A 25,921-nucleotide genomic window follows, 5' to 3' on the forward strand; every position below is an offset into this window, starting at 1 on the left:
TTATTGTACTCATTAAGTCCAAACTAACGCCCTAATTTAGTTTGGTTTGATTTCTCTCCAAACGTTTTCTTTATGCGGTTGATGGATTTTCGCTCCAAATCAATTAATCTCACCATATCATTTTTTCATGGCACCCTTGCTTTTTAGAATTACATTATTTCCATTTTTCTTGAGAATTTAGGAAATTTTAAAATAACAAAGTTTGCGTAAAATTTTTAATTTGAAAAATATTCTAGGTTGAGAAGAAATGCTAAAAATATCTTATTTTGTCAATTTAAATTGGTAAAAATAGATGAAAATAGAGAAATCGGGGCCATGAATCCACCCCAAAATTATCTTCAGAAAAAAAATAATAATAAGGAAACACATAAAAATGAAGAAAAAAATTAATTCCATCTGCATATTTTTCAGAGAAAATAATTTCCATAAATATATAGTTGGCTATTCCATTTTTTACAAAAGCAAGGGGAATGTGAACAACAAAATTGTTGTCATAACATTCCTTCGCCTAACGTGCCTCTAAACAAATTTTTAAACAATATGTACAGTTGAATGCAGCTTGCCTATAATATATAATCAGCCTCTACCGGGATGATCTCCTTCGTGACTCCTCTCTACAATGGAGTTGTTACAATGGTGAAGTTGTGGAGCAGAGAATAAACCCTTTTGACTCTCGGCCGAAGAAGGCGGCGGATTTGCAGAATCAGTGGCATTGCCCTCAGGCACTGAAGCACTCGCTACTGTGGTCAGTGGAGCAGCCTCAGCATCACTACCTATCCCACAGCCAGCTCCATCTCTCACACCACCTACAACCATAGTGCCAACGACTATCAGCATTTTATTATTATTATTATTATTATTATTATTTAGCTTGAAGACCATTAGGTTTCCATTAAATTTTGTCAGAGATGCGAATCCGAAGATTTCTGATTTGATTTTACAATTAGAAATGTGCACTATTGGTCGCTGTTCTCTTCCATAGTAGAATGCACAAGAAAAGAAGTTCCAAATGTAAACTGATATATGATCTGGATAAGCACTTGTTCAGTGACTACATCAAAGTCTGTCTGCAAAAGGTTACTGAAAGAGGAAACGAAAGACAATCATTACCTGTCTGGGCAGTGGCCGAGGATGTGTTTGTATGCGAGGAAGCAGATGTAATTCCAGCTCCTTTTTTCAGCTTTGACTGCAAAACAGAAACGAATTCCATGAGAAAATTCGTCAAATTTTGTTTCTTTTATTACAAGAAACTTATTCATATGATCTTTTCTTGTTTCCAATTGAAAGTACAACGAGTATAGACATATAAGAAAGGCATGCTCTGTGGCATCCAAATACCCCGTTGTTTAATAGTTGAAACAATTCTTTCGCAATCAAGTTAGCCACAAGAGGATGGGAAAGAAAATATAGGCCAGTAATTATAACATATATATGCATATACGTTATTTGTATAATACGTATATGTATGCATGTATAAATCTCATTTCCTTGCCTTTGCATTTTCTTCACAATACTTTACAACAATTGAGATGTTCGCATAGCGTCCATGCAATAGTGTGTAGGCCCACAATATAAGCTTCCTTGGAACGCTGAGATCAAGAGTTTCAACCCCATTTATGTTTGGTTGAAATTGTTTCTCCATTGCTAACCAAGATGGAACCAAATAAAGGTTGATACCAGATGGGGGCATTACACAAGAGCTCTCGCGATAAAAGTTATAAGCAGATCTAAGCAAAGCACTGGCAATCTCCAAATTTTCATCTGAAGCTTTCATAATCATCACATATTTGATCTTAGACAATATTGGCCTCCATTTTATTTCAAGAGTTTTCAATTGAATTGGGTCCTCAAATGCTGAACTCCATAATTCATCTGTTTGCAAATCAACACAAAGCAGTGGGTTTTCCAACCCACTATCTGATTGACAAAGAACTTGAGTCTCACTGGAGGATAGAGCTGGGGTTGGCGTGATCTGTCCAAGGCTGATTATAAGAGATCGACACCATGCAACTGAAGCATGCCTGCAAACCTTAGCACAGTTACTGTTTGACAATTTTGGATTCTTAAAACGCTTACGAATCTTCTCATTTATTGCTTCAAGCGTTTCCAGTTTGCCATTTCTCTCCAATGTAGTGATGTGCTCATGGAGATATCTGCAGCATTGCAAGGAATGTATTACTCTCATGAAAACTAGAGGTAGCATTTTTAGTCAAATCCATGAAACTGAAGAAGAAATTAATTGCTTTTACAGTTGCTCGAAATCTTACCCATATAAGCTGCTGTCTGATGTTTCTGGACCCTTAATCTCAGGCAAGGCACATAACTCCGGCCATAAGTTTCCCTGTTCGATGAACAAAGCAAACAATTTCTCCAGTACATGCTCAGAATTGCTTAGAGCACCAGAGCCAACCTTCTTAGCTTGAAGCATGGATGAAACAAGGGCCTTAATGTATCTTCCGAGTGCTACTGGAACAAGATCTTCGATGCATAAAGAGAACTGAAAGCAGGAAAGAAGATCGATAATTAAGCCGAGAATTTCCCTGATTACATTGTTTATGAAAAAGAACCTCCATGAAAATATTGAAGCCTAAAGAAAATAAAAGTCCACTACTTCTAAAAATATGGGCCACCAATGTTTATATTTTGCCAGATTTCAATTAATCGGGATTACATAGTTACCCTTTTATCCGCTCGAAGAGATATATAAGCACGTTCAAGTGTACAGATGTCTCCGATCTCCTCTAACAGTCTCAAATAGAACAGTAGGTACTTGCGAATGCAAGTGATAAATTTTCTAGAAATTTCAGGTAAATTAACTTCAAGGACCTTCTTGCTTCCAGATAAACCGGGAGTTTTGCGTCTGTACAAAGAAAGTAACTCGATAAAATAATTACCTTGCTTCTGTACAAAGAAAGGATCTGAATAAAATAGTTTCTTACGATACTAGTGTAAAGGCAACTAAACAGCATTAAAGAGAGGGGGCTGTAGGACAACGCACAAGCATGGGTGAAAAAATCATTGTTCTTTTTTCATGTTGCATGAGGTTCAGTGTGTTTGGTAGGGTGGAAAAGAGAGAGAAAAGAAAATAGATGAAGGATTTTCTAAAGGAAAATGGAATTTTAGGTTGTTTGGTAGAGAGGAAATGAGGAAGGAAAAGGAAAATCCATGGGGCCCACCAATTTTTAATCCTTCCAACTTTGGGAAGAAAAGAGGAGGGAAAAAGTTTGACAAAAAATGAGATGTAAAATAACAATTTTAACCTTCATCATTCATCATATTTTTATTTGTATTGGGGTATTATTGTAAAATGTCTTAAATTTGACATTTTCTTTTCACTTTTGTTCCTCTTCTACCAAACAACATGAGAAAAAATCATTTTACTTCCTTCACCTAGGTATTTATTTCTCTTTCCTTCATCTTTTCTATCCATCCTACCAAACATAGCATTAATGATAATTTCTTTTCCCCTCTATTTTTTGTTTTTAGAGAGATGCTAAAATTGAGATTCAATATAGTTTGCTTTTATATAACAGCACATGTTTTACATGGACGGAATGCTACTACAACCCGAATTATAGAACCAAAAACCTGCACTAGACCTAGTGATGAGTCATTAGCATATGTTTAAGCTACAGAATCAACTACAGCAAAATCATGAAGGCGCCGTCTTATTATGATTCTCTTATCCCTGTTCACTGAAAAAAGAAAAATGCTAAAAACATACTATTTTTGCAAAAATGCTACTTGAGATTTGAACCATAGACACACTCTATGAACTTTCTGTTTTCTGCTGGTGTCCAAATACTCCAGATTCATATGCAGAAGATAGAAGTAGAAGATAATTTCAGAGATTTACCTTCCTTTCTTGACCATGCTATCAATCTCCCACATATTTATTGTAAAAGATGATCGAGATGATTTAAAGCAAAAAGAGAGTTCATCCTTCGCCCTCTCCAGATAACCAGTATCACCCCGTTTATATAGACCTTGAGCATGCATATATCTAGCTTTATGAAAATGTTTGAGATCCCCTTCGACACAGGTCTCAAGGGCAGAAAGACAATCACTGTAGAGAATGTTCCAGACCTCCCGTTTAACACGCTTCATCTCTTCAGTCTCTTCTTGTGTGCTTCTATCCTTTTGGGAATTTTCAGCATAGATTTTATCTAAGATAGATGTGACAGCATCCCTTTTTGATTGGCTAAAGGCATACGTTGAAATAACCTGGAATGGCCAAAGGCATAGTTAGAAACTAAAAAAATGCCAAAAAAAAAATATTGTCAATTCGACAAAATTACAAGATAATTTTTTTTAAAAAAAAAGGAAAACCTTTAAAGCCTCTAGATTCTGTTTTCCACATCGACATAGTAACTTTAAACGTGAAGCATGCATTCTGTACACAGGATCTACAGCTGTTGGATTCAAAGCAATAGCTTTATCATAATATGATAGTGAAATCTCACTAGAGAATCCAAGCTTTTCACTGAGTTTCCCAATATAGTACGCATGGGACCAATCTTGCCTGTAATAGAAGGAATACTTAGTTGACTTTGCACATGAGGCAGTGCATTATGTACGGTATAAACGACTTAATCTCATGAAAACAACAAACATGGATCACAGTTTGCAAAACTATTATAAAGATTTACAAATGAGTAAAGAAATAAAAAGAGACGAAATATACTTGTGGGCAAAGGCTTTCTTAAAATGTCTCATTGAGTTCTCACAAAACATTATCCACGCTGCATCCTTTACAGGTACAACAGATCTCTGATCATAAAATGGTGCCACATTCTGCAGGCTATCATAGTATACCAACGCCAATAACTCATGTTTCTCACACTGAACCACAAAAATGTTCATTAGATTAGTTTAGAATATCCAACAAATAATGTGTGTGAATGTTAAAAGCATACATATAGTTTTGAGGGCTGAAATTTAATCACACGCCCATACAGCAGAATGGTTCAAGAAACAGGAAAAAAGAAATCCACAATCTACGCTAATAGAAATAGAAAGTAAGCAAAACCTGTTGGGCTGATGTCTTTGCCAAAGCCAGACTCATTAGCAGACAGCGCCTACTCCTCCTTCGACTTGTCTCAACCCTCCGAGGCAACGTAGCGTTCTGCCTCCATCCCGCTACATTGATGTGTTTACTTCCATCATTTAGCAACAAATCTACCTCCTGTTTCCATAATAACAAAAAGGAATTTTTAAAGAAATTATATGTAGGCCATGAATATTTGAAGCCACAAAAAAGGTGGCACTTCATAACTTTGCAGCACTTAGAAAATGAAAATGATAAAATAATAACAAATCGACCTCATCATATATATTTGCAAGTCGTTCCCAACTTTCAAATCTTAGAGGGTTATACAACAAATCATATTTGAAGAGGTTCGCATTATGCTGTACAAATTCTTCCCCTTCCTTGGTGAGTACAAAGCCAGGCCACTTATCTGTTGCACTCATTTCCTCAGACAGGGCAAGGAAATAATACAAGTTACTGTAAACCTCCAGATATGGCTCAGAGCTGCAAAGACAGCAGACAGCCCATTACTTAGGATTATTCAGTTCACGCTTGTAGCCATTTATTGGGAAAGGTTGAATTAAAAGTTCAGTGCACATGTAGCATTCTGCTCATGTATACCTTCCAACCAATGACATCTTATGCTTCTTGAAGCTTCCCAAATGGGGAAGTATTGTCTTTGTCATGGTTTCGAGAAACCCATCAGAACCAGCCTCCTCTGAGAGTTTATCTTCACATAAGTCGGGATCATTTAAGAATTTATCCAATGCATTTCCAGCCAGAACGTCTTCTGGTGGTTGTGGAAAATGTTTACGAATGGCTCTCAGTACTCTGCGAAGTTTTACCAATCCGGTTCTCTGGCCACATATACATAAATACAGCCAAATAAAAGGTCAGATCGAAGACTCAGATGCTCTAGCATCACGAAGCTTGAACCCAAGTAACATCAAACACCAAAAAAAAAAAAAAAAAGCAAAACAAAAACAAAAACCTTCACATGTTGGAGTTTGAAACAAACAAACTGAAGATATAGAGAAAGGAAACTCACGGAAGAAGCCTTTGCATAGGGGAGTATGTACTGAAAGACATCTGCACACTGTTCCTTGGTCTGATAATCTCCGCGGCTAGTATTTTTGTGCGTGGCTAGATCATCTTCATAGGATGTGTCAGATCTAATGTTCAGGCCATATAAGCAGAAAAAACACTGATCCAAAGCTGCATCAATTTTTGATTCAAGTTCCTCCTTTTCATCTTCAGTGAGTTCATGTACGCCTTCAATCAATTGATCTCTTGTTTGTTCCCCACTTTTAGATTTATCACTGGACCTATTACAGTCTTGGTTTCCACCAACGACTCCCACGTCTTTATCTGGAGCTTTATGAGATGAAACGCTTTGGGAAGGCACCCCTTCACAAGCATCCTTCTCCACAGCACCAGTTTCATCTTTTCCATCCTTGACCATTTCAACATATAGTGACTCCAATTTTGCTTCATTTACAGGCATCTTTGAACAAGTATCGAGGCTAGGTTGCTCATCACAGTAGGTTGTTTCCTTGTTAGATTTAACCTTCATATCCAAGGCCAAAAGATGCTTAATTGCAAATTTGAGAAATATTCCTTCCTCCCCTGAGCCATCTTCTCCCGCGCAGCAGAGCCCATATTCAGCAAGTAGATCATGCATTGCAACAATTAAGTCAACCTAAGACGTGAAGTCAGAAAACATTACATAGGGCCAAACAAATAAATAAATAAAAAAGTGTGGAACAATAACAGTAACCGGTAAATAATTAACTGAAAGAAAGAGTTTATTAGCAATCCAGTTCTTCACAAGTAGGGGGAATAAACTTCAAAAAGAACAAATATATGACTTACTTGAGTTTTAACAGGAACCATAAGGTTGAGGTGTTGAAGCTTGCAGAAAGCAATAGCTGCTTCAACAAAACAATTTCTTTCAGTTTGATCAGCAATTACTTGCCCAGAAGATTTCTTACAGAGGAATATACCAGCAACATTGCACATAACCGTCAACAGCAATGACTGAATATCATTAAGGATTCCTCCCGAAACAGCAGTTCCATCCTGCAATTAAAGGATTGCCATGGACAGCATAAACAAAAGGAATTAGAGTGAAGAAAGTATGAACAGCCAAACCAACTCAACTTGGAAATATACCAGGTAACTAAACACTTGGGTTTGATAATACAAGTCAAATGAGGAAAGAAGTCCCAAATGCATTGTAAAGATACCTAAAATATGCTCCGTACAGGAATCTTAGTGTGAAACACCCTTTTCCATCATAATTTGAAATGCTTCTTAATTTTACCCCTTCCTCACTAAAAAAGAATAGGTGGATTGCGTTTTTTTTTTTTTCACAAGGATTTAACTACATGGAACGGATATGACTACATTAGACTGGTCCAATATACAATTTTGATGGACCACAATAGTGATTATCGAGTTTTCTTTCTTTTTCTTTTTTTTTCTTTCTTTCTTTCTTTCTTTCTTTCTGGAACCTTAGTGATTATCAAGTTAAAGGCAGAGATATGAAGTTCTTCTGACAAAATAAGTATAGTTTCCTCTGCCATGAAGTTCTTCTGACAAAATAAGAATAGTTTCCATTACAATCATAATTTTTAACTTGCATTTTTGGGTTTCAAAATAATGAGGCGACACAAGATACTAAACTTTCAGTTGACCAGGACAGCAAAGACAAGGTTACGCTATAAAAGAGTATGACTTACAGAATCTCCGGATGAATCAACAAAGTTCTTAATTTGTGAGACGCATTGAGATATTGCCTTTACTTCCTCAAATACCAAGAAATTGAAGCGCTTTCCTGAACATTCTTTAACTTCTATCTCAGAAGAAGAAAGTGCTTTTGTTCCGGACTTCGGATCAAAGGATTTACTATAAGCAAGAGATTCATCAATTCCAGTTAGTGCCACAAGTATTTGCAGCTTTCGCCGATGGCAGTTCAAATACACCTCAATGTCCATTGGGTTTGTCTTTTCACATGCTTTTAGTAAAATGTCAAGAGCTGATAGTTCAAGAGAGGTAATTTCTTCACCTTCTTTATCCGTGGAGGGTAAAGGTAGTCTATCAAGATGGACATCTTTTGTAGAGACTAGGAGTGGGGCAAGCAAGGCCACGCACTCCACATACATTTCTTTCTCAATCATCTCAACCAAAGTCTTCTGCATCAAGAAATCAACCTTCAAAATATTAATTTGATGGAGGACACCATCCATAGTAATCTCTTTGACAACTTTGCAGTGTGGGAGGCATACAAAACATTCAGAACCATTTGTACTCTTCATCTTTGCCAAAAGTGACAAAGAAGTACTAAATTCATCATGGGCTTTTTCCTTGTTACCATCGAAAATAGACAACCGTCCACTTAACCAAAAGAACCGGACCCAGAAAGAGCTGTTATTTATTAGAGACAAACTGTTTGCTGGTAAATTAGGGGACATAGAGCCACCACTGCCTTGGGATCCTAGGAGCCTAGAGCTTCCTTCATCCTCCAAGTTAGAACTCGAGTGATAAGGATAATCCAAAGCTACAGATTCAATAATCTTACAAACATGATAGGACGCGTCCGACATGAATTCTGATACTCTGGAAGCATCAGAAAAAGAAGATCCGAGATCATAATAAAGCTCAGAGAGAAAAAGATTACACTCAGGGGTCCTCTCCTTTCCCCAATGTCTTGTCATCTTCTCCAAATCCAGGAATTTGACAAATGTGTTTTGATACATGAGACCCTTACTTGCCAAGTGTTCTAAAAGTAAGTGACCCATATGATAAGCACCAAAATTGTTTGAGGTCTTTGTAAGAAATTGGTAAACATCACTCTGTTCGATATCACATGGGTTAACTTGATCACGACATGATATGGAGCAGTTAGTAGAATTTACAGTGTCCTTTTTCCCTGGTTCACAAGCAATAAAAGCTTCTAGATATTGAATTACAACCTTGGCCTGGTCCTTATCATTAACAAAGTCTAGATCTTCTTTCCCTGGTTTCCGATTCTTAAGGCGATTACTCCTCCTTTCCTGTGGTTGTTCTTCCATAACATTTGTGTATGTTTCTTTAACAGCACCTACTATTTCAGCATTAGAATCACCTAGTGATGTAGTTTTAGCGATTGGGGTTAGGTTAAGTCCTTTCCTTTCCTCATACCGAGACCCAGTAGTATTTTCTGAACCAGAAGGTAGGTGAATAATTAGCCTGACGTCCCCAGATCTGTATGCTTTTTCCCGACCCTTCTCAACATCACAACAATTCAGTGGAAGTAAGACATCCAAGAGTACATCAGCAAGCCCTACCCAGGAAGCTTCTGTCATTTGTATTTCTAAGTCCTGTTTCAGCTTTTTACATGCAATACCCTCATCAAGATTCTCATCAGCTGCTTTTCTCTTACCAAGGAATTTAAGCCGGACATGTTTGGGCTCCAACTTATCTATACCTCTAGGAGCATATGGAACCAGTTCTGAATCTTCGATGGTTCTCTTCACATGCAAAGCACGAGAATGTGATGGCCAATGCCTCAAAATCAATTCTGCGACAGAAAGACATGCAACTTCATCACCAATAGCAATAAGGACTTCCAGTAATTTCTCCATACAGTTCCCTGCACACATAGTCCAGAGAAAGATGATTTTTGCACAATCATGAAAGAAGAAAGTTATGTACACGACAAAAATATAGCAAACAAAGAGGTCTGAAATATTTGAAGAATAAATAAATCCTCACAATTATTAGGACTACACAAAAGCCCTTGCTCAAATGCCCAGCGTGAAATACTCAACAATCCCATTGAGCATGATAACGTTCCCAGCTGGTTCCAGACAACAGAATCTTTGGTATCAATCTCTACAGCTTGAAGGTAACAGTGTAAAGCATTTTCATAATGCGATGAACCTTGTTGAAGAAAAACAGAGGCAAGGTTCTTCAGTGCCAAAAATCTGTAGTTACCAAGATAAGCAGTTAGACGACATATAATTTATAAATTGATCTGTGAAAACTGACACCAGATCAATTTAATATATTAAAAAAAAAGTCATCTATCTATACTGCTGTTAAAACCCCATTACTCGTCTAATTCATCATTTGAAACACACAAATCTGTCCAGAGCAACGGATAGAAATTTTCATACTATTCCTAGCTCCTTATCCTATTAGAAAAAGAAAAATTATAAGAAAAAAGTTAGTGATGTATTCTATGATCCTTTGGGATATAAAACTGGCTTCAAAACTATGTAGTTATATAGCCAGAAAAGGACACATAGCTTAATTGTCACAATCCTGTCAATGGTACAGATAAAGAAATTGAAAGGAATGATAATCATGCAAAAAATACGATTAGTAACTTACCATCAACTAGGTTGAAAAGCAAAATGCAGACACGCATGGAAGGGAGAAAAAATAGAAAAACTTAAAAAGTATGCATCATACAGAAACACTGTAGCGCATATATAATGAATTTACCTGAGTTGCAATAGATGTCCATCACTAGCATTCCCATCAACCTGCAAAATCAATAAAAGAGGAAAATAAATTAAAAATAAAAACAATTAACAAAGAAAATGAAGGCACATGAAATGTTCTTCCAAAGAAATTAGTACCTGGGCATCTGCTATAAGAGGATCTTTCAAGACAGATTCTAACAGCTCTCGAGCTTTTTCGTACTCTTTAGCTTGCAATTTAAGCAGTCCCTCATGATAAGTTTGTGAAAGATGAAATTCCTGATATTACCAAACAAAACGTCACAAATAAAACTTTTCAATTGAAAAAAAAAATCCAAAATACTCCTCAATTGAAGAAAACCCCACTTCATAATAAGTACTGATAACTTAAAAGAACCGAAAATTTTCACTCTCATTACTCAATTATCAAACTCAAAACAATCCAAAAGAATAGCAAAATTTACGCCAAATGTGAGCTCAAAGACATTGAAATTCAGCACAATCAATATGTAAGGCGTTCTTGAAGCAAGAAACCAAAACATAAGAAAACCTAAAAAATAATAATGATTCGACAGAAAAAGAGAAAGAAAGAGAGAGAGAACGAGAAATGCCTGGGCTTCTTTGGTGGGAGCTAAGGGTTCCCACTGGCCTTTGGAATCCGTATCATTGATCGCCGCAATTGAAAACTACACAAACAGAGATTCAAACCATAAGAACACAATTATAAAAAAAAATGAAATTGACTTTAAACAGAAGCTTACCATTGTCGATAACTGGAAGCAATGTGGAATTCTGGTTAGGGTTTTAACTGATGAAGTTTGTACTGCCAGTGAGTGTGAATTCAAAATGGGAATTAGGGCAATTTCTAATTTCTTGTTTTTTCTTTATCTGGAAAAGGAAAGCGAAATTGATTAGACTGGTTTGAATTTTAAATCTTTTGTTTTGTTTGTTTGATTTTGTTAATTTAGCGAACAGAGGAATATACAACGACGGAGACTTATCTTCCGTTGAAGACGGTTGCCCAAAGACGGGAAAAAGCCAAACGACGTCGTTCGGGAATTCTCAAGAGGCCGGGTTTTTTGCCGCCGCTTTTAGCCAGGGCTGTCCGTCCACCACCATCCCTTAAAACGCTGCGTTTAGCTTTTTTTTTTTTTAAATAATAATAATAATAATCTATTTCACCAATCATGCACATATATATATCGGTAACATATTAATGCAATAATATATTTTATTATTTAACCAACACTTAAAGAATAATAAACTAATAAAAAAGGTGGGATGACTGTAAAAAAGGTGGGGTGACTCTTAACACATTGATGTCATTGTTGGAGTCCATCAAGCCAATATATGCGTGTCATATCCAAAGACCATAGTCAACTACATATTAGTTTAGTTCATTTTGACTAAATATTTAACTTAACCAAAATCAATAAAATAAAAAATGGAACCAAAATCATTAAAATAAAAAATGGGATACAAAAGGAAGAATTTTTGTTTTTTTTTATAGCAAAAATAAGAAAATTTTGGTCAAAACTATGAACTTAGGGTAAAAATATGTATTGAAAACATAGTGTGAACTTTTATTTCAAATAAAGCAAAAAAAAAAAAAAAAAAAAAGTGCATAGCGTGGGTTGAAGTGTGTTGAGGCGCAGCACTATTCCTTTGCGCGCCACATGCATCAGCGTTTAGATGGCATAAAGGAACGGCGCGGGGTAAGGCGCCATATCTTTGCGCTAAATATAGTGATGAGTTGAAGGTTTTGACGGGAAAGATAATATGAAAAAATGTATTTTTTAAATTAATCATGTCACATCATGAGTATTATACCATGTTTTTTCTTAATTAATCATGAGATCATTAATTGCTTACTAACAAAAAAAAGTTGCAACATTGACACACAAGTTGAAGTTTATGGTCCATAATAACTAGGACAGATAATATGGATCACAAGACGACTCAAAAACAACACGAATTTTACGGGTTAGGGTTGAGAAAAAAGATATTCGGGTCAAAATTATGTCGACTTGAAATTGACACGAAAAATACGGGTCAATTTTGGGTTGGACCCACCTAACCCGAATACGACACGAAACTCATAAAAAACTAAAAAATACATATATTTTGCATTTCATATTTTAAATTTTATTATGAATTTGTAAAATCATGATAGTTATACTCAAAATCTTATACTATTATTTGCTTAATTTCAATGGATGTTATTGTAATTTAGTGTGTTATGAATTTTAAGTTATTTCTAATATGTAAAAAAAAATAAAAGTATACAATTTTTGTGTCAATTTCAGATTCACGGGTCAATTTCGTGTCATGGGTCATTTTCGGGTCATATCGTGTTCGTGTTGCGGTTTTTAAAAAATTTCGTGTCACGGATCGTATTCGAGTTTACTGTAAATTTAAAAAAAAACGATCAAAACACGACACGTGATATAAATTACCATCCTTAATAATAACAACTTCTAAAATTAAGGAGTTATATATATATATATATATATTTTTTTTTTTGAGAGCGGAAGGAGTTATTCCAACAGTGTGTAAATTTTGAGGGTGTTGGTAAAGTTTAATCTAAAGTTACAGAGAGAATAATTTTCTTGCATTATTAGTTCACATATAAGAATTGAGATCTCCAAAAGACGCTCCTCATGGTAAACTGAACCCAAATAATGCATCTACTCGTTAGGACTTTGGGAGGACCATCCAGCACGTTTTGCCGAAGGGCCCACATAGATCATGTGGGGTCCGTCAGATGCAAGGACTCTGATTATCAACGGCGATGAGCTTACAGTAGATCAGATCTAAAATATTTGAAATTATTTTAGAGCGGGCTGGCCACGTGGCGACCCCTCCTTATTCGACCGTTGGCCGTTCTTTATTCAAAGCTCCTCCATTGGATTCTCCCCATCTTCGCCCGTTGTTCGCTTCGATTTCTCTCTCTCTCTCCTCTCCCTCTCTCTCTTTCTTTCTCTACTTCTCTCTCTCTCCCTCTCTCTCTCTCTCTACGTCTCTCTCTCTCATGGCCATTTTAGCAGAGAATCAACAGCAAGAGAAGGTGAGTTGAAGAAAATTGCTTTCATATTCGATCGTTTTCAGTTCAATTCTTAGAATCCTCTCCTTCAGGATCTAGGGTTTGTTTCCCATATTTGATTTGGAGAAAGAATGATTCAATTTAATATTTTAGGTTTATTTGTTTTTGGAAACGGACGAATTTTCAATTTTCTTTGTTCGGTTCTTGAGAAATGAATGAAGGATGGCAATATTGGTGTCTTCTTATTTCGATCAATTTGCTTTACATCATTTCACTAATTAAAATCATGATAATTGAAATAGAAAATCTAACTCCTAGGTGTTTTCGTGGCTCGAAATTGTGGATATGGCAATTTGATTTTAGTTTATTAGAAATATTATTCGCAAAAAATCTTAGGGTTTATGCAAATTCGCTTTGTTTCAGAAAACTTCTTCGGAGGTTTTGGCTGGAGAGAAAAAAAGATGGACGCTGAACGACTTCGACATCGGAAAACCCCTAGGGCGCGGAAAGTTTGGTCACGTTTATCTGGCCAGAGAAAAAAGGGTTAGCTCTTCTGGATCCCTTCTTTTTTCTCTCTTTTGGACATGTTTAGAGTTTTTTTTATTTTTAATTTGGAGGGCAAAGGACGTATAATTAACTGCATTAATTTACTTTCAACAATATTGATTTCTGGAGCTATGTTCTGTCTCGTAGTTCAAAGTTTGTGGAATTTCATGTTTCAGTACTTGGTCTACGTTCTTGCAAAGTTAATCACTAGTTTAATCGTTGTGTATGTTTTAAACAGAGTAATCACATTGTGGCACTAAAAGTCCTTTTTAAGAGCCAGCTGCAGCAGTCTCAAGTTGAACATCAGCTTCGTCGGGAAGTTGAAATACAGAGCCATCTTCGGCATCCGAATATTTTACGTCTCTATGGCTACTTTTATGATCAGGTATTTGAGCACGAGCTGTTTTTGTTTGCAAATTTGGGTTTGCGTTATGGGGTGAATAAATCTTTGATGCTCTCTCTTGTATTTGTTGCAGAAACGAGTTTATTTGATACTAGAATATGCAGCCAAAGGTGAACTGTACAAAGAATTACAGAAGTGTAAATACTTCAGCGAAAGGCGCGCGGCTACTGTAAGCTGTTTTTGTCCTGCGTGTTTCAGTTCTTCTCAGCTTCAGTTCTCTCTGTTTATCATTTCCACAAGTCATTACTCAAGCTGCCCATGGAAAACAAAATTAGTAGACTTTGCCCTTGTGAAATGTGAACATTTATTTGCTAGTTAGCTCATTTATCCCCTAAAAAACTGACTACTAGTTCTGGTTGTGTGCATACATGCAGTATGTTGCATCATTGGCCCGGGCCCTCATTTATTGCCACGGAAAACATGTAATCCACAGAGATATAAAGCCAGAAAACCTTTTAATTGGTGCACAGGTACTGACCTAATACTCCTACTTGTTTTTTGGTCTTTGCTTTGCTGTATATTGTGTGCTTATCATGCTAATATGTTCAACAATTTGGCCAGGGTGAACTCAAGATAGCAGATTTTGGGTGGTCAGTGCACACATTTAACCGCAGGCGAACCATGTGTGGGACATTGGATTATCTTCCTCCCGAAATGGGTAAGTTTGAGGCAAAAAATAGACATGAATTTTAGAAGTTAAAGCAATCATTTCCTCCACATACATAATTTGAGGTTAAGTTCTCAGGGCCACCAACCTGAAGATTGGCCACATCTTTCCCGCTTGCAAAGATAGTAGATTTAGGAGGATATGTTTATTGAAACGGTTCCCCTGACTTATAGTTTTGTGGATGCTAATACAGTGGAAAGTGTAGAACACGACGCTAGCGTGGATATCTGGAGCCTTGGTGTCTTGTGCTATGAGTTTCTCTATGGGGTCCCTCCTTTCGAGGCCAAAGAACACTCAGACACGTATAGAAGGTGAGCAAGAAATGCAAGTCTGTATTAAAACACGGAAAGAAGATTTGAGTTTTTAATGTAATTTTGCAACATTTGAATTTCAGGATTGTGCAAGTGGATCTTAAGTTCCCTTCCAAGCCAATTGTATCTTCTGCTGCAAAGGACCTGATTAGTCAGGTTTGCCTGTTTTGCTTTTTGTTGAATGTCTCTCCAATTTGGCCTAAATAGAGGAGAAAATTTACTTTATATTTCCATGTTGTTCTTTTAAATAACAGATGCTCGTAAAGGATTCTTCAGAGCGCTTGCCTCTTCACAAGCTTCTGGAACATCCTTGGATTGTTCAAAACGCTGAGCCCTCTGGAATATACAAGTATTAATTGCATTGTAGATATCTCTGAATATGGGAGGTCCTTTCTAGCAGCTTCCTGAGCAATCTGAAGCTCGAATATTTGAATTCCATATAATTCCTTGTATGAAATTTGAGTGAAAGATGACTTGTAAGAGAGAATACTTTAACAATAACATTTTTTAAATGAATTTGTTCTTTAGTCTGTTTAAATCATTGTGTGCCTATGAATTTACCGCTAGGTAAAGCTACCTTGTTGAAAGTTGAAAACATAAAGAAGAGATGTCATTTTAGGACCAAAATAAGCCATTTCAGAAACGAACTAGAAGTGTGACTGTGTAGGTGTTTGTTCTCTTACAAAGATGTCGAAATAAAGCGACATAACGTCACCACAAAAGACCAAAAACTGGGAAGCAAACCAAAACATACGTAACATCTTTTATGTGCCAAGTCAATCAAGAGTGCTTATTGATTAATACAACTTCATCAGATGAAGATGTTCTGATACAATAAATAAGCACGTGTTCCCTCTAACCGCATCGAGCCAAAAACTGGGAACTTTGATAGTTTATGTCAAGCTAGGAATGTCTTTTTTACAGACTGATCTTCCTTATTTTCTCCATCTAACAACTGAGTTGGGGCTTCACTTTCCTTCTTGGCTTCAGCGAGCTCTTTGGGATTTGGAAAGCTAGGCTGGTTGGTAGAAGATAGAAGCCTCGCCCACATCCTGTCAGTAATCACGACCTTGTTCTGCCTCTCGGTGATACGCTGTAAAACACATATTAATCCAATTGAATTTTCTAAGAAGGGAATTTTCTAAAACAAGGGAAAAAAATGGTGAAAAGATGATAGTTAACAACTCCAAAAATGCAGCTACTCAAAAAAAAAAAAAAAATCATAAAATGCAGTCTCTGAAAGTCCTCACACAAAATATAGAGCAACTTCGTTTTCTTTTACGATGAAAGAAATGTACTTCATTGGATAACATTAGAGGGAATCTGGTTTTGAAGGATATCAACTCCAAAATTGAAAACTTTCATGCTTTATTCGTCAACTTTCCTTATAAATCTGAATGCCTATATTGTCCTTTGGTTCAAAGTCATCTTTCCCTCTAAGTTTCCAGGTTCAAGAATGGTGAGTTTCTTATAAGCATGTCAAGCTTTTAGCTTTACATACTACGGAGGAGGAGAGAGAGAGAGACAGAGAGACTTTACATGGAAAGGAATGTATGTCTGTCTTCCATTTACAAGCCCACTTGTGAAGCCAGTGTACCCTGCCATTGCTCCATGAACTGCACTTTGAGCAAGGAGCGTGCAGTAGACATTGTCAGATGCATTGCTCGGAATGGCCCGGATCATGTATGTAGGATCTGTGCAAAAAAAAAAAAAAAGGTATAAGTTCGATTATAGTGTATATTTGGAAGGGTAAAATTTGGAAGGTGGAAAAGAATAAATAGGAGGAAAATCTGGAGAAATTGACCTATGTATTTGAGATTAATGGCAAAATTACGCTGTTTTGAGAAATGATCCTGCAGAAAAGAAATGAAAACCGTAAATCAACCAACAAATCAAATACACTCAAACAAGCACAGATCAAAATATATTTGGAGCTACATTGATATCCTTATCAACTGCCAGTCCGAGATACAATATCACAAACACCTTGAAATCAAACCAGAAGTGTAAGATGCCCCTTTTATCTTTTCTAGAAAAATAATAATATCAGCAATTAATCAATGTAACTGAACAAACGGGAATCTGTGTGACAGTGGTAAAGAATATTTCGTATATAATACTTGATTAGCTTATATACAAAGAAACGAAAAAGGAGAATACACCAGTGAATTTAAAACAATTTGCCAATCCACACTTAGAAAGGGGAAGAGAGAGTATAATGATTCTGTTAGACCCCTACTGAAGCAAGTTTACACTAGGAGGGGCAAAGCGGGTAGAAAACACAGAGTTAGGGGCCCAAGGGAAAATATTGAAAGTGGCTAGGATGGGCTGACGTAGCAAGAGGGCTAATCTGGGAGTAATTTGAATGGGGGAAGGGCAGTAGGTTTAGGCAGTGAGTATTTTCATCTTCCGAGTGTTGGGTGTGTTGCCGGAACGGCTGGGAGTGCCGGAGAGTTCGAAATCTCCAATCTATCCTTTGGTAATTTGGTGTTCTTGGCTGATTGGATTAATAAAATTCCCTCCGATTACTCTCATTTTCTTGTTGTTTCTGGTGTGTGTGAGTGTGGTATTGGTGTTTGGCTGATTTTCTGAGCTAGGTTCCTGACAGATTCAATGAAGATATTTTGCTTTTGTCGTGCTTTCTTTCTCTTTTTTGTTTCGTTCCACAGGATAACTGTGCACTTGCTATTTAACTTTTCCACTCGCAGCAATTAGATATTGTGCATTCTAATCCCATAACTCTTGTTCACATACTGAAACAACAATAACGAAGGGAAGAAATCTGGGAATAAAAAGAAAGTTCTACCTTTATCCTTTGAGATAACCACAGTCCAACATCTGGCAGAAGCTTATTTCCTGAAGCATCTTGCTTCATGGATTCCAAACTCTCTGAAAGAAGTTCTTGTCCTGCTCCCTCAGCAATCACAATAACCATATGCCCGTTTTCTTTGAGTCGTTTCTCTATGAATTCAAAAAGCCCACCTTTTCCTTCAAGATAGAACGGAGACTCTGGTATCAAACAACAATCGACGTCTCGGCTCGCAAGAGTAGCATACATAGCTATGAAACCTGCCAGAAGAACTCCATGTAAGGCTCGTATGCTGAAACATAAATAAAAGAAAATCTGGAAATGGTGTAAGCTTCTATCTTCCTAAAATGTCATGTGGGTCTATAATTGGAGCAGTGGAATGAAAATAGGGAACAAAAACAAGAAATTACCACTGTACCGGCCCATCAGCTTTACAACACCAATACCATTCTCGATACTTTCAGCTTCAACATGCGCTGCATTAATTGCACGTTGAGCCTCCTCAACAGCAGTATCAAAGCCAAAGGACTTGTCAATAACCTGAAGAGAGAAGACAATACAACATTAAGCACTAGAAAAGAAAAGGACTTGTAGGACTTTAAATACAGTAAAATGGGTAAAATGTCGTGTGATTACTGGAATATCATTATCTATGGTCTTAGGAATTCCTAGAACAGCAACTTTGAGGCCCCGCCGTCTAATTTCCTGCAAAATTGTGAAGCGATCCTTGAATGATAGCAACGATACAGAAACATTGTCCTAATAAAACAATTAATCTCATTAATGAAAAAAATTACAGACGCCTTTTTTATAATTACCTCAAATATAACAGCTACTCCTTTTTGTGTTCCATCACCTCCAATTATGTAAACCTGGATCATAGTAAGAACTATCACTACGTATGCAGATTCCTTGAGCCTTTGACAAGTGTGCCAAATAAAAGTTAAATCTATTGCAATGCAGGCAAATTACTGAGGAAAAAAGAGCAACCTTACCTGATTTATCCCACGATCCTCAATGCTATCAACTATCTTCGAGGTGTCGTAGCCACCCCGTGATGTCCCAAGAATGGTACCACCACGTTTATGGATGTCATTCACAACTTTGGGCGTTAAAGTAACCGTATTTTTAGAATAGAAGCCTCTATATCCTCCCTAAAGATACGCGAAAATAAAACTTGCTATTGAGATTGCTGAATCATGAAATGGACCTAAACAATAATGTCGATGCTCTAAGAAATGCAAAAAAAATTAACTCACATCTATCCCGAGAATCTTGTTAACCCCATACATGTTATAAAGGCCGCAAACAATTTCCCTAATCACTGTGTTTAGTCCGGGGCACAAACCACCGCATGTCACGATACAAGCGTGCACTTCATCAGACTCAAAATACACCTGATCAGCACAAATGAATAAGTGTAAACCGTAAAGTTGCACATGGTTTGATTTTTGATACATTCCAACACAAAAACGTTGTGTACCTTCTGGCGTGGTCCTGCTCGGCGAAAATGGATCCCTCTTGGACCATCCTTGTGGACAACAACCTGTAAAACAATTAGAACGAACATGTTTACAACTATCAGTTTCTATCAGGAATTAACATACACAATCAAGTGCCATTGTACCAATTTATGAGTATAGGAAAAATTAGGGATCCCTTTGACAAGCAATATATATTATTATATTAGATCCAGGAATGTGAAGCAGTTAAAAAGCTGAATGTTACCTTTTGAGGAACAGTGTCATCCACATGAACAAAATATTGCCTGAAAATAGAAAAAAGGCAGAAGCCAGATAAAGAATTGTCCTACTTTATCAAAACATAAAATCCACAAAGCAGTGAAATCACCAAAACAACAACAACAACAACAACAATAATAATAATAATAAAATAAGCAAAAAAAAAAAAAAAAAAACTTACTTGACAACTGAATACGCAGGATTGGATCGCAATGGATTAGGATAAGTCTGCCATATTATCAAACACCAGACAAAAACTAACATAATTAACCTTCTACCAAAGAACTTAATAAACAAATATTGTTCAGCAAAAAACTAAAAAACAGATTATATCAGCAGAAATAAACAAGTAGCTTAATAAAACGATTAAGGTCTATTCTTAAAAAAAAAAATTTGAGGTCCCTTTCTAAATATGTATGCTTCCGCCGTCACTACCAAAAAAACATCTATTCTGGAAAAAGAAATCACTGATAAAAAGTTGCCAAAGCAAAAGATGAAGACTTTTCATTATACAATGAATCTATGAAAAAGAAGGAACAAATTAAAACGAAAAAAAAAAGAAGCGAAAAAGAGAGTGATGGGAAAGTACAGGGAGATCGGGGATGTAATCCGTAAGATGAGGGACGTCTTCGAGGACATAACCAGCGTCGCCATTGACGATCTTCATCTGAGAATCACTAGAAACTGCCATTTCTCTACCAGATTCCCAAAATTAGAAACTCAGCAAAAATAAATAAATAAATATAAAAAAAGAAAAAGAAAAAAAGGCTCGGTCTGTTCTGTAAATGTAGAAATCGCGTGCGTAACAGCAAGTAGCGGAAAATGTAAGTGGTAAATTTGAGAAAAACTCGGGGGTATTTATATCCATATACAAAATATTCGACGGGTCCCACGTGAAGTATTCTAGATGAAAAAATCTTGTCGGGGAGGATCTGGGAAGAGAGGATTGCCTGTTATCGTTACGAATTTTAGGAGAATAGTCACCGTTGACAGGAATGAGTTTTTCGTCGTTACCAGTTTAACGGTGAAGATTGATAGTTTCGTGATGTGCTTGGAAATTAGTAGCAGCTGATAAGGACTCGGATCCGTCGTTTTGCGGTCGAATCCTGGTTAAGTAAAACAGGTGGTGCGTTCAGCAAAACAAAAAAAAGTAAAACAGGTGGTGCCAAAAAAAAAAAAAGTTAAACAGGTGGCGGAATATTAGTGGCTGTTGTGGAAATGGGAATCCCAGTAGCAAAACGGCACGCGCTTTAAGTCGTAGGTTTTGAGGGGAAAAGGAAAACATGAGGCGGGATGATTACCGGTCACTGTGGCGTACCTGGGTTTTTTTTTTTTTTGCCAAAACCGTACGTCGTTTTCACGGATCAGACGACTTTCTAAAGACTCGTTCTTTTTACTTCGAATTTAAAATTTAAATTTTACTACAGTAAAAAATTTTCATAAACAATCATATTTAATTTTTTTATTACAATAAAAAATTTTCACATAATATCACATCTCAATTCAAATTAAAAACTTAAATTAATGAACCGAACGGGCCCCGTTTATTATAAGAAGTTTTAAGACATACCCAAAAATTCATCTTGATTTTGACGTAACCACTAGATTAATGCTTTAATACTTATATTGTGTTTGGTATATGAATTCGTGTCATGATTCGAATTATAATTTGTGATTCGTTATAATATTTTTTCTCATAAAAATACACATAAAATGATAATAATTCTAAATTATAGTTCTAAATTCGTTAATAAAAAATTTTCACATAATATCACATCTCAATTCAAATTAAAAACTCAAATTAATGAACCGAACGAGCCCTGTTTATTATAAGAAGTTTTAAGACATACCCAAAAATTCATCTTGATTTTGACGTAACCACCAGATTAATGCTTTAATACTTATATTGTGTTTGGTATACGAATTCGTGTCATGATTCGAATTATAATTTGTGATTCGTTATAATATTTTTTCTCACAAAAATACACATAAAATGATAATAATTCTAAATTATAGTTCTAAATTCGTGAACTAAAAGTCCACTTAATTATTTCTACTAAAAAATATTTGGTTTTTTGAATTTTAATCTTGCTATGACATCACCCTCACTCAATCCCTTGAAAAGATAATAAATAACATCATCTTCTTCAAAACAAACTATTACCAGAGGGGGTAAGTTTACATTTTTTACTCGATATGAAATAACATCAAAAGTTACAAGCAAAGCAAAATAGGGACTCTAGGGGAGTTTTCAATTGGAAGATGTCTATAGCTATATCACTGGAAGTTTTGGCCATTACTTCATTTGAGAAAGAAGAAACAAAGCAAAATTCTAGTTACACCAAGAATAATGATTTGCATGTTATGCATGTGACTAGTTCCATTAACTAGATAAAGTATTGAAGAACAATCATTTTAGGGGTGCCATGTGATGATAGTGTGGTTCAGACTATAACTTGGATAAGTTTGAACACCCTAGTTTAAGAGACCATTTAAAGAATAAGAGAAAAAAAAGAGCTTGGTAGTACATGTCATGTTTAGTCAAAATTATATTAGAATAAAATAACATGCTCTTAGTGTTCTAGTAATTTAAAACATAACACTATTTAGTCGAGAGGTTTTGAATATAATATAATTTAACACATTGCATTTAAATGGCCAAAATTTTCATTTTACACAACTATTTTAATTACAATATGTAATATAGGATATTTTTAAACAATTTGTTAAATACAAGAGACATATGTAACATTCTTAAAAATACATAATAGAATGTGGAAAAAAAAAACAAATTTTTAATGAAAAAATGAGACTTTTGTTATTTATTTATTTATACTTTTGAAGTGAGATTTTTGTTATCATGAAAAATAGTGTTGAAGATTTTAGAAAAATTACTTTTGACTGTGTTAAAAGAAGAAGCAGCTGTTACAAAAAGTAACTGAGTGTTTGGTAAACTATAATTATAATTAGTGATGTCAAACGTGCCGTGCCAGGCCGGCACGGCACGTCCAACACCAGGCCCATTACGGGCCTGGGCCGGCCTGGCACGGGCCTCCACAGTGCAGGGCCGGGCCTGGGCCTAGGCCCTTCACGGAAAAAATATATCATATGCCTCCAAAAGATGTGATTTTATTGAATTGACATAATAGGAATAAGTACACATAAATGACTGCCTCGTTAAAAACTTTGCTAAGTAAAACCCGTGAGGAGATCGGGACAAAACCTTAGCGAAGGAAAAAAGAGTGCAGTAGCTAGGAATAGTAAATTACAAACCTAAGTGCTTCCAAAAGATTCTGTTATTTCTAAGTTAGAAAAATATTCTTGCATTAAATCATCTGTGTATTGTTGTTTTCGTCTTCTGGCATCTTCTCAGTCTTTAACGCACATTAGCCCCTCCAAGATATATGGATGCATTATGCTTCTCTTCTCATCAATAATTCGATTGCTTACGCTAAAAGTTTGCTCCGATGCTACCGTTGACACTGGAGTTGTCAGAATGTCATGAGCTATTACGGACAGTGTTGGAAAATGATCGGTCTTGCTCTTCCACCACTGTAAGATGTCTAGTTTGTCGTCATCGATTACAAAATTTGCTTCAAAATATTTTACTAGTTCGGTAGACGCTTGTGTTGATGATGATCCTGTCGTTTTCTCTTTCTTTTTTAAGAAACTCCACAATGATCCTTTAGGCCCCGAACTGCTAGTTGACGTCGAAGTTCCCTGTTCTTTTTTACCTGTGTCGTATTTTGCTTCAGACAAACTAAAAACCTTTTCTAACATTTTTGTAGCGTCAGTAATAGTTAGTTGCATATATAAATTTTCTGCGGTAGCAGTCATCAATGATTCAGTCTCATCTACTCTGCACCTAGGATCTAAAATGGTTGCCAATGCATATAACATAGGATAACCTGACCAATAACTTTTAAATTTATTTTCCATTAACTTAACTATATTTCTAAAAAGTTATGTATCCTTATAATAAGAAAATGTTTCTGAAATATTAAATAGTTGATGTAAAGCTAAATATGCAGTAGGATAATAAACTCCAGAAAGTAATTCAGTAGCATTGTAAAAAATTTCAAGAAATTTAAAAAAATACTCAGCAATCTGCCAATCAGGATCAAAAATTAAAATTTGATTGTTCTTACTGTTTACGTATGTCGTGATAAGCTGCGAATACGGGAGTGCTGCCTTCAACATTAAATATGTAAATTTCACCTATGACTCACGTTAGTTGGAAACTTTATTGGGTGCATCTGACTATTTCTGTAATATTGTTTGAATTCTTGGAGTCCAACTCCAGAACTAGATATGAATGATAATAATTCTCTAATATTTGTAAGATTAGCTGAGATATGTTTAATTCCTGCCTGAACTACTAAATTAATTATGTGACATGCACACCATTGATAAAAAATTTTCCCCCCAAACAATGGTTTCAAACTACGTTTAAACATGTTAATTAGAACTATGTTAGTTGACGCATTATCAAAAGTAATTGTTAAAACTTTATCTCTATCCCATAAAATCCAAAATTTTCTATTATTGTACCAAAAATAGATGATGCGTTATGAGGATATGGACATAAACGAAAACTAATTATTCTTTTTTGTAAAACCCAATCGTCATCAACGTAGTGCGCTGTGACACATAAATATACAGTTTTATTGCACCCCTCCCACATATCAGAAGTGCAAGAGACAGTAGCATTAAAAGTTCTAAAATTATCAATAAGAGATTGTCTCATTGCATTAAACACTTTCATGCAATCAGAACGAGTTATGTTTCTACTTACCCGTTTAAATTGTGGGCAGAAGGCTGTCTAGATGAATTCTTCAAACGACGTATCATCTGTAAAGAAAAAGGCAATTCGGCACTAGTTAGAAATTTAGCTAGTGCCTCACGAGCACGTTGTGCATCATATGTAAAATTTTGTAACCCCTGTGATGTAAGTGATAATATTTTTTGGCGGGAGTCCACACTCCCACCTTGGTGCAATGGTAGGCATACTTTTCAATGTCTATCCAGATGACTAGTACCCCCACCTTTTTTATTAGAAAATTGTTTTTTACAATATTTACATACCGCACGAAATTTCATTTCACCTATTTTTAGATTTGGCCGGGGCTCTTCTGTGAAATGTTGCCGTGCCGGAGAAGTTCACGGTCTTTTTTCCCTACTGTGTTCTCCAGCTTCCTTATTGTGCACCGGAGCATTATCTGGTTCAGTGGGGGTGGGGTTAGGAGGCATCATTTCTTCCTGAAATCATGGAAGTTTGGTATAGCCATTTTCTCGAAATTGATTGAACTTAAACTTTATAAATGAAAGAGCAAGAAAATGAGTTAACGCGAGAAAAAAACTTAGAATCAAAATCAAAGAGACAAGTTGACAGATAGAATGAGAGTGAGATGAGAAGTTGAGAGTGAATTGTTGTGTGGGATTTATGGTGGAATTTGTTAGGAATGGTGTCCTAGAAGCATGAGATGTAATAGGATATTTATTATTTATTTAATAAAAGAGTTTATTCATTATTTTATGTGCATATATTTATGAATATTTTATGAATATTTTATGAATATCAATAAAAATTCCATGATTATTTATGTAACCTTAAACATTGTATATAAGTGTTATATACAAGAGGATAATGTTTAAGGATACTAATAAAAAAAGTAATGTTCATAATGAATTTAATTAAAGTTAGGAATCTTTAATTAAAACATTATTAATACATGTCATTCTCATTTAGAATGGAACGGTGTTATCTGCACTGTTAATATGGTGAGATATTTAATGAGTGTATTTCGCATAATGAGATTATGTGGAACAATGACACAGACACAGTATGAATTTCTAATAATTTCCGTTAAGTATAGAAATTCTAATTGAGTCTACCGATGGTC

General features: G+C 35.8%; 3 protein-coding genes across 3 annotated transcripts; 1 reads left to right on the forward strand and 2 right to left on the reverse strand.

Annotated features, from left to right (window-relative positions):
- Positions 1 to 374: 374 nt before the first annotated feature.
- LOC21389324 lies at positions 375 to 11,436 on the reverse strand. Its single transcript, XM_024164977.1, has 19 exons — positions 11,259 to 11,436; positions 11,109 to 11,183; positions 10,657 to 10,776; positions 10,520 to 10,560; positions 9,785 to 9,996; positions 7,771 to 9,662; positions 6,902 to 7,108; positions 6,078 to 6,728; positions 5,651 to 5,886; positions 5,323 to 5,533; positions 5,030 to 5,185; positions 4,685 to 4,842; positions 4,330 to 4,522; positions 3,857 to 4,224; positions 2,680 to 2,860; positions 2,268 to 2,497; positions 1,493 to 2,153; positions 1,111 to 1,186; positions 375 to 806 (listed from the first exon to the last, which is right to left on the reverse strand). Exons 1-19 carry the CDS (start codon positions 11,259 to 11,261, stop codon positions 577 to 579), a joined length of 5,901 nt encoding a protein of 1,966 aa, XP_024020745.1. The 5' UTR covers positions 11,262 to 11,436; the 3' UTR covers positions 375 to 576.
- Positions 11,437 to 13,424: 1,988 nt separating this feature from the next.
- Positions 13,425 to 15,954, forward strand: LOC21389325 (serine/threonine-protein kinase Aurora-1). Its single transcript, XM_010097146.2, has 9 exons — positions 13,425 to 13,564; positions 13,964 to 14,083; positions 14,325 to 14,471; positions 14,563 to 14,658; positions 14,864 to 14,959; positions 15,051 to 15,147; positions 15,350 to 15,467; positions 15,551 to 15,623; positions 15,722 to 15,954. The coding sequence occupies exons 1-9, from the start codon at positions 13,529 to 13,531 to the stop codon at positions 15,821 to 15,823; spliced, it is 885 nt and encodes a 294-aa protein (XP_010095448.1). The 5' UTR covers positions 13,425 to 13,528; the 3' UTR covers positions 15,824 to 15,954.
- A 162-nt stretch (positions 15,955 to 16,116) lies between these two features.
- Positions 16,117 to 20,857, reverse strand: LOC21389326 (ATP-dependent 6-phosphofructokinase 3). The gene is made up of 13 exons (XM_024164991.1): positions 20,608 to 20,857; positions 20,200 to 20,246; positions 20,005 to 20,044; positions 19,760 to 19,822; positions 19,536 to 19,673; positions 19,272 to 19,430; positions 19,095 to 19,148; positions 18,913 to 18,981; positions 18,687 to 18,816; positions 18,274 to 18,536; positions 17,272 to 17,320; positions 17,007 to 17,161; positions 16,117 to 16,560 (listed from the first exon to the last, which is right to left on the reverse strand). Exons 1-13 carry the CDS (start codon positions 20,707 to 20,709, stop codon positions 16,366 to 16,368), a joined length of 1,464 nt encoding a protein of 487 aa, XP_024020759.1. The 5' UTR covers positions 20,710 to 20,857; the 3' UTR covers positions 16,117 to 16,365.
- Positions 20,858 to 25,921: the final 5,064 nt, after the last annotated feature.

The sequence above is a fragment of the Morus notabilis genome, unplaced genomic scaffold (genome assembly GCF_000414095.1).
Source record: "Morus notabilis unplaced genomic scaffold, ASM41409v2 Scaffold59, whole genome shotgun sequence".
Classification (NCBI taxonomy): Eukaryota; Viridiplantae; Streptophyta; class Magnoliopsida; order Rosales; family Moraceae; genus Morus; species Morus notabilis.